Here is a 15549-nt window from a genome sequence, read left to right as displayed (position 1 = left end):
TCATGACAAAAAGTCTGTAACTGTAGATACATCATTTCATTCCAACAGATTGCTGTTTGAAAGTTATTTACAATAATTAAGTGATTAATTTTGTTTTATTAAATAACACCACAAAACTTTATATTATATTTATCAGTTTTTATTGTTACTTTTTTGTTTAGTAATACATTAATGCAAAGAAAATCCAAAATGAATAAAGAATGCATTTTATATTATTCATACTTGTGTAGCTAATTATAATATATGAAATTCTGTTTGAAAACTTGTTTTTGTGTTCAGCATTCAAAGTAAAATGTTAAATTTTCAATACATGAGTGTAAGGAGAAAGAATCTGGAGTCCTTCTGGCATTTTTTTTTGGTCTTGGTTATCTGCAAAGTATACACCCCTTGTCAGTACAACTGGGGAGCGCCTGTGTAAACACTCTCGTTTTGCCTGTTCCACATAATAGTTTCTTGTATCATATTTCTTCTGACCTCGCTATCTGAAACCAATTACAGGAGATCCATTTGGGCTGCATCTATTTTCATAAGAAGCCTAGGCAGCAGTGTTTTTCTCAGAGATGAATATCAACATCAAATATGCTTCTGAGTGCTTTGTTATTTATGTTCCAGAGAGATTTTGTAGCCTTCAGCTCTCAAGAATGTGTCACGCTGTGCTGTTTATACATTGAAGATATTAATGGGCGTAGATGTCATTTTTCATTTTAACGTCTCAAATGCAACAGGCTGATAGGTTAAACATTCCTATTTTTATGGGAAAAGATATGAGTGACATCTGTTTTTCCCCAAAAACATATATTTACTTTGAGAAATAAGGAAATGATTTGTATATATTAGTTGCACTTCACATTTTGTTTGTTAAAATAAAAGAAGTACATTACTTTAAAACTCTTGTAATATGAATAAAGGTTCTCACTGTGCATTAGCAAACATGCTTTTAGTTATATAGGGTAATCAGCGTTTAGTGAACTTTGTGACTTAGGACATGATAATCATATTTCTAGAACTAGAAAGGAGCTCAGAGTTTATCCAGTAACTACCCCTCTTTTTACAAATGAGGAAACCGAGGCTCAGAGAAGTATGAGAAGATCACAAAAGTTGCTGGCATCCAAAGCAGGGTTAGGTTATCTGCTTCTGCAACCCTGGCTTTTCCAACAGTTCCACATTGCCTCTCAAAGGTTTATAAAAAGGTATATATTGGTCTCTGAATTCAGCTTATAGTGAGTGAAACATTTTAACTATTCTTTTTTTCTGCAGATAGTGCTAAAATTGCATAGTAAATATGAAAATAACATTTGTAATAAAAATGGCAATGTCTTATGCCATGGATATAATATTTATTCCCCCTCAGCAATTTCATAAGTGTAATCAATAAACATGTTTTCATTGATTTTTATCAGAATGATTCAAGCTTAACCTCATTCTATTGCTTATATTTGTTATTTCTATTTTAAATTTTTCTTCAGTTTTGCTAAAATTAGTTAACTTCATTAAGGAAAATGCCCCCTTAATTCAAAACAAATGTGTTGTTGGATATTGGATATGGCTTGGATGCCTTATAAATCTCTTTCTTGCTCTTGTTCATATGAATTAGACTCAATCATTTTGAAAAAGAAAATCTGTAAACATCTCTTGGCTTTTGTTTTAGTTAAATTTTCTTTAGGCCACAATATCATCCAACTGGCACAGATAAGTTTGTGAATGGTTCTTGGAGTTTCTTTCTGCTACAAAATTGACATGGATAATTTTCTTTCAGGATTAATATTTTACCTAATTCATCATCTAACAATATATATTACATAGCATAAATGGCAGTGGTTTGTCATTATAATGTTAAAAAATATAATAGTACTACTAATAAATTGCCTAGAATATAAAAGTTTTTCTTAGTTGTTTACTAAGAGGCAGTTCTAAATTGCTAACCAGAATTTTGGTAAATAAGTGTCACATGATACAAGCTTGCTGGTAGAAAACACATTTTCAGTGGTTTCTCCTTACTATTTTTATATCTCTTCTGGTCTTGCAGAATTATCCTCTGTACATCATTAATGTTTATTGTAGCAACCTCCATTGCCACAAAAAGAATGTTAAAATAGGCAAGTATTTATTTTTTATTAGAGTTTACATTAATAGATGAGATTCTTTTTCAAAGATACCTGTGCCTGCATAGCAGAAGTCAAGATATTTCAGAATAAATAGTCTTTTTACTTTTTAACTAGTTACATTATATAAACATTTATGCTCTTCATTTTTTGTGATGGTAAGGATTCATGTTTCCTTCTACTGGTAAATGGGAACTAGAGTATAGGTTTCAGTATTGAAGTTCTCTGCTTATTTTTTCTAACTCTCTAGTACTATTGTCCTGTTGTAACTCAAACCATTTTTTTCAGTTCTAATTGTACTGACTTTTAATGAAACAGTGAAATTGTAGGGGGAAAAAGTGAACTGGCATATATAAAGGCCTACATTCAAATTTATGCTTTAACATCAAGACTTTCTAGATTTTATAACTAATGGTCTGATCATAAACAAGGTATTTATCTCATTCATAAAGCAATCTTGGATCAGTGATTTTAAATGATATCCTCCAAATCTAATATTCTATCATTTTTTTAGTGACATCCTAAAAGTTCAATGAGGGTAGACTTTAACCCCATCTAGAGCTATGCTATAATTCAGATCCAAATTAGAAGATGATTAGACTATTTAAAATATATAGAAAATGAAAATATTGAATAACTTTTTACATTAAAATATGTATACTTCTTAAATCTTAATAAAATTTGTATTTTAACTGCCAATATGTCTGCTGAAAAATTTTGATATCTTCAGTTGTAAAAAAAAAAAAAAAATTATTCTATAAGTGAATTTTAACCTTATCATACAGTAAATTCTTAGTAGTTTTTCTTTTACTCACTTAATTTGCTAGTTTTTGTTTTTTTTAAACTGGACCTAACATTAATCCTATAGGAGTTTTCCTACTGAAATTAAGATGTTTCCTTTGGAAACCTTAAGACTACAGAATTAAATACAAACAAAAGTCTTATAATTTCATAACATACCAAACATAAGCTGGTCAATACATTGGAGAAAAAAAAATCCAACCTCCAAATCAGTTGTGATATATAATATAAGGTAGTAGCAAACAAGTTTAACAGTGGAAAAATCATTATTCTGAAAGTCCCAGGACCTAAGATTGAGGGTTGCCTTGCTACCTTACTTTATTTATGACTTTGGACAAGACATTTATTGTTACTTTATGGTTCTCCATTTCCCCATGATGAAAGGTATTGAAAGAGTTAGACTAGTTAAGATCTAAGGTTCCTTCCTTCTCTAAATCTTTAATTCTAAGGTACTTTCCAGTTCTAGATCTTTCAACTTATCTTTTTTTACTTTTAGTCATTCATATAAACTGTGATTTTAAAAAGAGAGTGCTAGCTGGGATATTTTCCCACAACTCTAAATCTCAGATCCTCAGTTCTGTGAAGTTTGATTTTGGAGATTAGAAGCTATTCCGGGAACATTTAAAGATTCATATAAGTTTGGGATCTTATCTTCTAAAGTATGATAATATGAATTCTGAATTAAGTCAAATTTAATGCCTATAATAACAATAGTTAACTTATAATTACTTGAGGAAATGATAAAAACAATAGGAAGATTGTTGTGGGAAATTCTCCAATAGCTAAAAGTATTGTTTTGCAAACTTGTACCAGATCCTTCTACTGGGAGACAAATCAATGTTGTTAGGAGATGGTGCTAGTGCATTCAGTTTGTTTACTTTGGTTTTCTATGTCTGCCTGCCTTCTCAGAAAACTTGCTTGGAGCCAGACTGGAGCAGCCCTCTCTCTGTCTTTTCATAATTGATCAGGGGATGACTGCCTTCCCTGAGGGTTAAGACGTGGCAACTTTTTCTGTTTGCTCAGCATCTCAATGTAGTAGTTCAAACATTGTTCACACCAGCTGGCAGTGTAATGCCATATGCACATCTTGTCAAAGCAACTGTTGTCATGGATACTAGAAACTATCTTAAAAACCAGATCATTGATTCTAATCAAAATTGTAGTTTTCTTTATCGGTTGAGGATTTTTATTATCATAAGAGAATATCGATCTAAAGCTATTTCTTCTGTGCTGAAAAACTCACAGGATTTCATTGTGTGTTCATGGAACCATGATTTTTTTCAAATAGTACAGTGGTTTGTTTTTGTTTTTGTTTTTCAATTTTGAAATCTGCCCTATTTACAGAGCTCTGTTATTTGGGGGAAATGAAGTACTAATTTGTGATAAATTCTTTAAAATTAGTTCATTTTATTAATCTTTTTTCCACAAAAAATCTCAGCACATCTCTCTTTTAGCACTTATTTTACTATAAGAACTTTATAGAGGAAATTCACTTAAATTGCTCTTTTTTCCAATAAAGGAAATATATTATTTTCTCATGCTAAGTTTTATTTTGCTGAGTTGGAATGAAAACATAAAAATAAATGAAAATATCTTCTGTTTTGATTGGTATACTGTCATACACAGAAACAAACCTGATTGGTTGAGTGGTAATTTCTTTGTTCTCTGATTTTGCTAAGAATGCAAATGAAACCACTCAATTTTATTTGGCATTAAAACTGCACTTTATTTTGTCAAAGGAGAGGTTTCCCCTTGAATTGTAAGTACAAAAAAGTGTTTTTAATCTTCGGTGAAAATCCTTATTAATTCACTTTCAAGATAATCTGATGTTGATTTGTCAAATTTAATTACAGCTTCCGGTAACACTTGAAGTCTACTGCTTTTGCTTCAAAATTGTAATATGAAAATGCAAATTGAATGATAATTTACAAGGGAGTGGGCATTTTAGTTGAACACTCAAAAGACAAGTTCCTTGTGGAAATGAGTCTATTGATGCAATTTATGATTTTTCCTCTTCAAGCACTTTAAACAAATTAACTTTATTTCCTGCAGGATTACATGTACATCCAAAAGTTTAATATGTTAGGAGGGTGGGGGTTATATTTTACAAGGAAAAAAATATCTTTAAAAAAAAAAGAGGTGATGAAGTTTAATTCTATAGATGTCTTTTAATATTAGGAGGGAAAAACAATGGTTGACTTATCTTTAAACAAAATATTTAGACAGTTTTCTTTTTTTTTTTTTTTTTTTTTTACTTTTAGGCACTACAGGCAGCAAGACAACTTCTCTTACAGCAGCAAACAAGTGGATTGAAATCTCCAAAGGGCAGTGATAAACAGAGACCACTGCAGGTTAGTAAAACATTCCTGTCCTTTGGGCTGAATTCATAAAGAAGAGCATAATGCTGGTAGATGTATATATGTAGTTGTATGTGGAGGGGGAATACTATGTATGCATATTGTAGAACATTTTGAATTCAAAACCAGAATTGCTATCTCTTTACAAGAGAAGGAAATCATTTTATATTAGGGGAGATTGCAGAAGTTTACAAGGTCACTCACTACAAAAATTTATGCAGGAAACACATTTGGACTCAATAGCCATAAAGGATCTTTGTGTAAAACTCTCTTGAGAGATTTACATGGGATTTTATTCACAAATAGGTTAAAATGTGAAAATTCTTCTGTGAAAGCAAAGTCACAGTAAAATGGTGTTGAAGAAAACAAAGCAGTCTTAGACAGTTCTTCAGGGTTGTATCTAAGTGACAAATGTAGAAAAACTCCAAAGCTGCCAACACAACACTGGAGTTTGCCAAGAAGCTTTTGCTGCTACTCCAACTAGAAAAAACTTCTAGTTTGTGGTCACCCTTTGGTGTGTTTGTCCTGGGGAAGTGTGTTGTTTTTTTTTAATGCTTTGGTATTGCATGTATGATGTAGCCAACATTTTAAATAGATTTTTAAAAATAAGACATTTAATGAACTGCCTGAGACAGCAGACAGTACAAGTTTCAAATAATTTTCAGTAGATAAAATCTATAGTTAAATAAAATATTATTGGAAAAGAGTTTTCAGTGTTGATGAATTTAAAGTAATATCTCCACCCCCAAAAATCTCTATCACTTTCTGCCAACTTTAACAACAAAAACCTAAAACTTTACATAATTAGTTTATATTCCATCTTTAGTTCTCCTTTTTTTTCAAATGATACTATGATTGTAAATATATTCATTAGTGTTGGTAGGGTAGAGAGTTCCTGAGAGGTACCTTCTGGGGTTTAGTTTTTGTGTGGCACAGAATTATAGACCACTGATCTACACAATCCAGAAACCACTGAGAGTGCCTGGAAACATGATTAAATTTATGGTCCCCAAATGAATTTGAGATGTGAATATATTTTCTTTGGGAACAAACCTCATATGGTTTTCTTTTCTGAGTCTGAAATACAACAGAATGTTATTTTTGCCAAATGTAAAACTTTTCTGAAACAACCTTAATTTTAAAGATCTTTTTTTCGTGATTTGTTTTTTTCTACACAAATTACTTTTCATTTGTGTGAAAAAAGCAGAAACTTTGTGGTGATCTACTTTATTCCAGCACCCCTAACCTCACCTAAAAATAATAAAACACAGCAGTGACAATAATAGTAATGTTTTAGCCCAGTTCTCAGATTCCACATTGGAAAGCCATCCCTGCATTTACATGGGAATGGTGGAATTCAGCTCTATTTACATAAAAGCAACCAATTGAATTACTTATTCTCAGTGAAACTTCAATGGGTACAACATTGTGTCCTCCAGCAATGAAATGGAATGGTCTGGAAGACCTAGGTTTAAAATTAAGGGAGGGAAATCTTCCCTCAGATGTAGGTGAGGTATATCTGAGAAATAAAGTTGTCATTGAAAAATAGGAGAAAAGAAAATTGGTTCAGAGCAACTTTTAAAAACGACCTTATCATTAATTCTATTTTGCCCTGTTTAATGAAAAATACATGAGTTAGGGTATTTTTAAAATGCAACTTCCTTTTCAAATGTAGAATAAATGGGAATTTTGTTACCAGAGGTTGAGTTCCAGTGTTGAGAAGTGAATGACTAGTCTTCATTAGAATGCCATTCTTTGTCTTTTGAAGAGAAAGGAGGCCTCTGGGAGGTGCTTTTTTGATAGTATCATTTTAACATTTGGTTGTATTATTTTGGAATAGATATTGCTTAATTGGTGTAAGTGGAGAAAATTTTTGTTCATTGAAATGATATGTGCACCAAAGTTTGTATAAATAAATGTCTGGGCAGAAGTTCTTGATTATATTCTACTTTATGTTGTTATGAAAAGTGTGTTTAAATACTTTGCAAATAATTCTTAGGAGTTTAACTATTTCCATTCCTTGCTATTAATACAAAGCTTTGCATTGTTTCACTTATAATACATATTAATCTGAATATGTCTCAGTGCAGATTTTAAAATTCTAGCTATTTTATTTTTTTAGCATGAACTTTTAATCATTCATCATGTTTTTATGAATGTAGAGATTGGTTTTTATGAATAACTATTTAAAAGTAATGTAAAATGAGACATTTGCCTCACAGAATATATGATAATTGTAATATTATATGCATTTAATTTCCTAGTATTTCAAAGCAGTTGACTATCTTGGCAACTGGAGACAGGTTGGGACTGGATTATAAGTCTAATAAAAATCTAATGGCATTTTATATTAGCTCACACATATGTTGTCAAATTGGGGTGTTAGGTTATACTTACCATTGCACCTCTCTCATGTACACTATTTAGTATGAATTGCACGATTTTTCCACTGTTCTCAGAAAGAAAGGCCAGTGTATTTTTTTATTAAATAATTTTACCAGTTATTGCAAAAGTAACATTTAATTAACTTCTTATGTGATTATAACATGATTTTCTCCAAACTAACCCCTCCCAACTATTGAACTAGGAGTCCAGCATGCCTCTATGGAGATTTCAATAACCAATAAAACATATTAACTAATTATGATTTGAGATTTTAATGAAGAAAGTTTCAACATTTCTTTTCTCCAATTTTGCAAAGGCAAGATGTTTGGTATTAACAGGCCATGGAACTGAGTTTCATAGAAGCATACCTCTAAATGACCTCCTGGGAACTTCTTGGAAGAATTTGGGTAGCAATCCAAAGCAATCTTTATATGTTTCTCATGAAAAAACTCTTTGAAAAGATAAATGTCTAACAACAGCTGAAGGAAAAGGTAGAAAAAACTTACATTTTACATCAAAATAATGTCCACAGTTGCTTAGGCCACCAGAAAATAGACCCTCAAAAGAATTAATAGTTTATACTTGAATGCAGTATTTTTCAGACTTTTGGCATACTTATGACCAAATTTAGAATTATCAGGTGGCAAGGTTATTCCTAACATTTTTTTCTTGATTTACTAGTACTTTTTCATTTACTTTTTTTCAGGGTTCAGTGTTGGAGATGTTAAGAATATTGTCATATCTTATACAAAATAGAGTGATTAGTCTAATAAACTCAAGGGTCAATTGTTGTGAAGAGTTCCAGCAAATTGTAGTAATGCTTTTGTTTTTATGTACAGATATTTGAAATATATTTGCATATTATATTAATTACACTGATAAACCAATTGAATAGGTCCAATCAGTAGGTATATTTATCAGTGACATATTGATGAATAATAGTGTGATGTAATTGGGAGTTGATATTAGTCTAAGTATTACCAGATGTTTCATCTTTACTTTCTTACAGTATATCCTTGAAAATATGCTGCATTCAAGATGGTGATATCTGTCATTTTTATTTGTTTCTTCTCTTTGACCTGTTGGTTGTTACCTTTCTTAGAGAAGATATAATAGTGGTGACTAATGATAAGGAGAGGTGGCCAATTAGCGTGTGGAATTGTTCCCACTTCCTAAAAAATAATTTCTGGATCAGGTGTGATGAATAAGGGAAACACACACACACACACACACACACACACACACACACACACACACACACACACACACATCTCCTTTTATTAGAGACATTGCCTATTTTCTAGCCATTGAAGAATCTACTTAATTTAGCCTAGGTATGAAAACTGGTCGCATTATTGTTCTTGTTACATTTTCAGCCATGAGCAGACTTGTGGTTCTTCAACAGCTGTGCAGAGCAGAGACGTAAATTTAAGGTAAATGCTATTGCTTTGCTATATTAGTTGAGTTTTAGTACCTAGCACTGTAATGATTTCCTTCATTGAAGGTATTCCCTCTCATAATAATACATCCTACTCTCCATACTTCATGAGAGATAATAAAATATGCACTCTAAACATTATTATTATTTTACATTATACTTTTGTCTCATAGGAGAATACATGACTTCAGGCATGGTATGCTAGAATATACTGGACTGGGAGCCAGGAGAACTTGTTTCCAATCCCAGCTCAGCCACTAGCTGGTTGTAGGATCTTGGTAAGGTGACCTAAGCTATCTGAGCTTTACTTCCCTTTGTAAAATGGGCAATTGGAATAGATGGTCCCTAAGGTCCCTTTGAGTACTAAGATTCTATGACTTTATTTTTTCTTATTATATACTAATCAGTGGCCATTGTAACCCTTCTATTTAAGTATTAAACCCTTGTGACTTATGGAATATCAGCTTATTATTAGTTAAATGTTACTTTTAGTTTTAACAGAGATGTGCTTTTTATTATAATGCCATGCCAGAAAATATCTTTTGGAATTAAAGGGTAAAGTCCACTAAGCACTGAGCTTATTTCACAAATATGCATTTGTATGGCATATTATTTAGCTGCATTTGTTTTATTTATTGCTTTGAGGTAATTTTTAAATTGGCTATTAGAAAATTTAAGCATGGGAAGGATTATTTTGTCACTGTGTATATTAGTCATCAGTATTATGATGTGAATACCACCTACCCCAGCTTTGGACAATGCTCCTACTATCACTCATTCCTCACCTCACCCTGCCAATTAAAAGTAATATCCAAATATCACTGTGAGAATTGAGAAATAATTTGTGAGATCATTTGCAGTAATTCTAAAACTAATGCTGTTATTTTAAAAAGCCAAAGTTTACAGAGCACTTTAAAGTTTGCACATCACTTCATGAATCTTATTTCATTTGAGCCTCACAGAGATAAATGATGTATATGTAAAATAAATTAAAAATAGATAAATGTGTTTTTATTCGGGTAAAAACAGATTATATGAATTGACATAACCAAAAAAAAAAAGTAAGTATCCATACTTAATTTCTTCTGACTGCTCATTTGTGAGCTATTTTCAAGACACAATTGTCACAGTTACAGAATTGGATTATTTTAAAATATGAATTGAACAATGGTAGAAATTTCATATATACAGTTACATGGAAGAGGAATGTTATATCTCAATTCTGCGTATGGGAAGACCAGTGCTTGAACAAAACAGCAGAAACTGAGAGGTAGTAAAGGCCACTGTATAATGTTCCTGAAGGGGAAGTAGGACTTAGCTAAGTTCTCTTTCTTTCTCTGTATATATGACCTTAGGCAAACCTATTCACTTGTCTTCTATTTCCTCATCTTTAAATGAAGGGAATAGACTAAGTCCTCTCTAAAGTCCATTCAAGACCTTAATAGTCTTTGATTTTAGAAGGTGGATGGAAAAATTGCTTATACTAGTCCTCAGACTACCCTTCTCTTAATAGATAATTAAAGCAATGCTAATTAGAATATATAGAAAATTTAATAGCATCATATAACTAGATCTGTAAGTGACCTTCTAAGTAATCTAGTCAACCCTTACATCTTACGGATGAGGAAGAAGCTCAGAAAGATTAGGTGCCTTGTCCAAGGCTAAGGAGATTGTTAGTGACAGAAATGGGATTAGTACCTGGAACTTCTGGCTTCAGATCCATCACTCTTTCTACCTTTGATGTGATTAGGAAAAAATAGAAATAATACTTGATTTCTGCTTTTTTGTTTATTGACTTATATTGAAAATGATATAATTCGTAGATTATACCCCATAATTGTCATATGCTTGTTTTCATCAGGACATTGTATTATAATCAGAACATTTCTAAATAAGAATCATGAAGTAGCAGATTTACAAGGAGTCCACAATATTAGGGCTTTTTCACACTGAACTTTCTGCAAACAGCCTTTTGTCACTGACAATGTAGGTGGGAAGGAATAACAGTAGAAACAAATGCCCCCTGAATTGATCTGATGGAGCCAATTGGCTCTTGTAAATGATCAGCTTGAGAATTTTGAAAATTCATGAAGTACAATGCAATATTGCTGTCTGTACTCAATCACACATGTTCCCTGTGATGTACTAAACACATAAAAATGAGAAAACATAACGATAGTTTTTATTTGAGGACAAGGAGTGGGGAGGGCACAAGCAATGGTATCTTATACTCATCCACTCAATACAAATATGAGCATTATAAATGAGTAAATTGTCATGTGCTTCCTGAGTATTAGTCACTGGAGGAGATTTTCATGGGCCCTACCTTAACTTACAAAAAGGAAGAGGGGAATCACACACACGCATACACACACTACCTACACATAAATTAAAGCAACACAAGTATTTGATAATACATGAAGGCAGTAAGTGATCTTTTCCCTCACTGCTGCCAGTTTACTCTTTGAAGGCAAGGTTTGAAACAGAAAGTGGGTTGTTGGCAATCAGCTGACTAAGAAAATGCTATGGAAATTTGTATTGTGGTTTTCCATTGGATCATGACTCAAGATATAGTTTGCTAGGGCTCCTTATTGCCTCTTAGGTGAGGCATGAACACTTCTTTGGGGTATTAAAGCCCTCCATAGTTTGCCTCCAGCCTCCTCTTCCGAGATGATTATCTGTTACTTGCCCTGTGCGCTTACTTACAAATCCCAGTCAGCATCATATGTTCTAGTCCTTATGGCCTACTTGCCTTTCTTCCTACATGACATTCCAACTGCCATTTCTATAATGTCTTTGTCTAGGCTACCCTATGCCTAGAATGCTCCCCCTCCTTACCTCTACTTCTTGCAACATCTGGCTGCCTTCTAGACTCAACATAAGTGCTCTCCTATAAGAAACTGAGAGAAGAAAAAAATTACAACTGAGAGACTATCAGAACATTACAAGAAACCTTTTGTGATTTCTCTATTTATGGGTTTTCCCCATGCCCCTGTAAAAGTTGTTTTATTTTTGTACATTTTACTTTTAATTCTCTCTGACTCTGTTTTTCCCATCATCCCTCATTCAGTAGAATATAAATTTCTTGAAATCAGAGAGTATTCCATTATTGTCTTTGAATCCTCAACCCAAAGTATAGTGTATAGTAGATAGTAACAGATAACATAATAAATGTTTATTTTTACTGGCAATGCAATACAGAATAGGTGTAATGAAGACCAAAAAAGAATTCCGTTCAACAAATATTTGTTAAGCACCATTATCTGTAGATAATTGTGCTAGAACTTGGGCAAGATATAAATTTTAGGTACCAAGATAGAGCATGGTAACTGCCTAAGAGAGATACAGACAAAGAGCTATTTGGGATCTGAAAAAGCTTCTAGGACAAGAGGATATTTACTTAGAAGAGGATACATTTGACTAGAAACTGGTAGATTTTTTTTAAACTTGGAATTCAGTCAGTTAGTCAGTATTTCTTAGGCATTTACTGTTTGCCCAAGCACCATGCTAATAAATGGTGGGGATCCAAAAAAAAAAAAAAGGCAAAAGGGATTTTCCTCACAGAGTTCTCAATGTAATGAGGGAGAAAGCAAGCAAATAAATATATACAAACAAGTTATTGACATGATGATTAAATGAAAGAAAACACTAAATTTCAGAGGGTTTAGAAAAATTTTTTCTGTCAGAGGGGATTTTAGTTGGAACTTGAAGGAAGCTATGGAATAATATGGAGAGAGAACAATCCAATATTGAGGGACAACCAGAGAAAATGCATGGAACCAAAAGACAGAATGTGTTTCACAGTCCTGTTGCAGCTAGGAGGCCAATGACATGGGATCAGAGTATTTAATGGGAGTGAGTGTAAGAAATCTGGAAAGGTAGTAGGTGGGGAGGGCTTGGAATGCCTAATAGACCATTTTGTATTTGATCCTGGCATAATTGAGTAGAGAGTGTATGATGGAGTCAGACCTATATAGTTTAGAAAAACTATTTCCTTGGCTGAATGGAGGATGGTATGGAGTGGGGAGACTTGAGATAAGCAGACACACCAGCAGGCTACTGCAGTAGTCCAAGCATAAGTGATGATCACATGCCTCATAGTGATTGTAATATCAGGAAAGAAGGTAGTGTATTTAAGAGATGTTGCATAGATAAAATTGAGATCCATGGCAAGATTTTGGAGAAGATGGGTGGTAGATATTAAGAAGTCAATAATGACACCTAGGTTGGGAGCCTAGAGTACTTGGAGGATGGTACCCTACAAAAATTGGAGGCTTGGGAGAATTTAGGGGGAAGATTAAATGAGTCCAGTTTTAATCATGTTTAATTTAAAATGTATATTTGGAAATCCAAATTGGGATGAAAGGGAATAGGAAGGGACTCTATCCTGGACCTTTCTTTCACTGTACACTCGCCTTTTCTTCCTCCCTTTTTCCCTCCTTCCCTCCCTCTCTCCCTTCCTCTGTCCCTCTCTCTGTCTCTCTTTCTCACATTTCACAAGCTTCCCTGAGTTCATTTTTCACCCCTTCTGTAAATGATGCCTAGACTGATCTAATTTTAATCACTTTCTCCTTCACTTGTAGTCCTGTATAACCAGCTGCTTATTTAACATTTCAAACCTGCTTGTGGTGTAGACATCTAAGTTTTAACATATCCAAAACATAACTCAATGTTTTTCTCCCCAAATCTATCTCTCTTCTGAATTTCCTTTTTTCTATCCAAGGCACCTGTAGAGCCTGCCACGTTAGGTGCCAAAATGTAATGTCCAGACTAGCTTTACATATATATATATATATATATATATATATATATATATACACAGAATGAATGAATGAATGAATGAGAGAGAATGAGAATGAATAAATCTTGTATGGAAGTAGAATAGAATGCTGGTATTGAATTTCAACCTCTAGGCATGAGCTAATGACCTCTACTGAACAAATAGTTGTTATATTCTTTCCTTTTGGGGAATTTCTTTTTTTTCAGAAGGTAGAGGAAAATACATAAGGAAATGGCTATTCTGGACCTAATTCTCTGCTGTAAGTCAGTGAAGTGGAAGTGATGAAAACCCTGAAATTCAGTGACCATGATATCTTTAAGTTTGTGATTGATAAGGAAGGAAAAACTAAGCAGAACCTGACAGAGTATTCTAGACTTCAAGAAAATGGATTTCAAAGGTGAGATAAGTAAGAATTCTCATGAATTGGGTCTCTGGTAATCAGCTCAAGAGGGATAGAAGTCTTTCTAAAGTAAAATTCTGACAAAGTTACAAATGGAGGGAAGGAAGAAATATTTAAAGAAACTGATTTGGCTACATAGGGAACTGATCACCAAGTTCAGATTTTAGATGGAAGTAAAAAATCTAGATGAATACTCAAGTAGCAAAGAATAAAAATATTATCAGAACATAATGCCAGAAATATAAACTGAAGTTTTAATGAATGCTAAAGGTGAAAGAAAAGAATTTTTGAAACATGTATCCAGTGCAGAAAGAAAAATATGGGACTGGACCCACTAAAAGATTAATACTTCATTGAAGAAAACAAGATTATTCAGTGTTTAATGTGTTGCTATTTCAAGAAGGCAATGTAACTTTGTGAGTAGAGAATTAAACTTGACTGTCAGGAAGACTTTCTGAAGTTCAATTCCCATATTTGACAGACCCTAACTCTGTAACTGTGGACAAGCCATTAACTAAACCCCAAGTCATCATCCATAAAAAGGGGCTACTATTATAATATCACTTCACAGGGTTATTGTAAGGTTCAAATTAGATAAAATATGTAATAAACAAAACTTTAAGATGTTGTAAAAAATGTCATTTCTTATATTCCACCAGTGAGAATAATCTTCTGTGTAGAAGGGCTTAAAGAAAAAATGGTTGAGACTTGAAACCAAGACAAAGGAAGAAAAGTTTTAATTGAATTAAATTATATCCTCATTCAAGAATGTTACATTTTAATTGGGGACAATAATGCATATTAGGTAGTAAAGGATGGAAAGATATATTTTGATTTGAGAAGTCACAGAAATTAGAGAAGGGATTTCAGAATTAGTAGAAGTACTGATTTTTAAATATAACTATTACTTATTATTGTTCAGACCTAAAGAGCTGGTGCTGGGGGGAGAGGGTAGAGAAAGAAGAGGGATCGGGGTATAATTTGCAGGCAAGCTAGAAGTCAAGGAATGCCCAGGATGGAATGTGAAGCATGTCTGGACCTTGTGAAAGATAGTGGGCCATGTAATGCATTTACCTGATCCAGACAATACAGATATTAAGGCTAGAGTTCATAAATTGACAAGATTAAGTCCCCAGCAAAGTACTTCAACAAAAGGGCAGACCACAATGTCCAGTGATCTGGAGCATCTCAAGGAAAAAAATGATTTATAGCCAAAAAAAAAAAAAAAAAAAAAAATTTGACCCAAATAGAATGCCTGGAACATCAATTGAGGTTATTAATGCAGC

General features: G+C 32.9%; 1 protein-coding gene across 14 annotated transcripts in view; it reads left to right on the top strand.

The window, feature by feature from the left end:
* The window catches only part of FOXP2 (forkhead box P2), a 718280-nt gene that overhangs the window by 543331 nt on the left and 159400 nt on the right, over positions 1-15549 (top strand). For 12 of the 14 annotated variants that reach the window (XM_074268254.1, XM_074268259.1, XM_074268249.1 and 9 more), the window contains one exon: positions 5165-5254. In XM_074268254.1, the coding sequence (XP_074124355.1) occupies positions 5165-5254 (90 nt within the window). Of the gene's footprint in view, positions 1-5164; positions 9362-15549 lie in introns of all 14 variants that reach the window. The other 2 variants (XM_074268263.1, XM_074268262.1) reach the window with 2 other exon arrangements.

This window comes from Sminthopsis crassicaudata, chromosome 5 (genome assembly GCF_048593235.1).
Source record: "Sminthopsis crassicaudata isolate SCR6 chromosome 5, ASM4859323v1, whole genome shotgun sequence".
NCBI lineage: Eukaryota > Metazoa > Chordata > Mammalia > Dasyuromorphia > Dasyuridae > Sminthopsis > Sminthopsis crassicaudata.
This window is presented reverse-complemented; position numbering and strand designations above follow the sequence as displayed.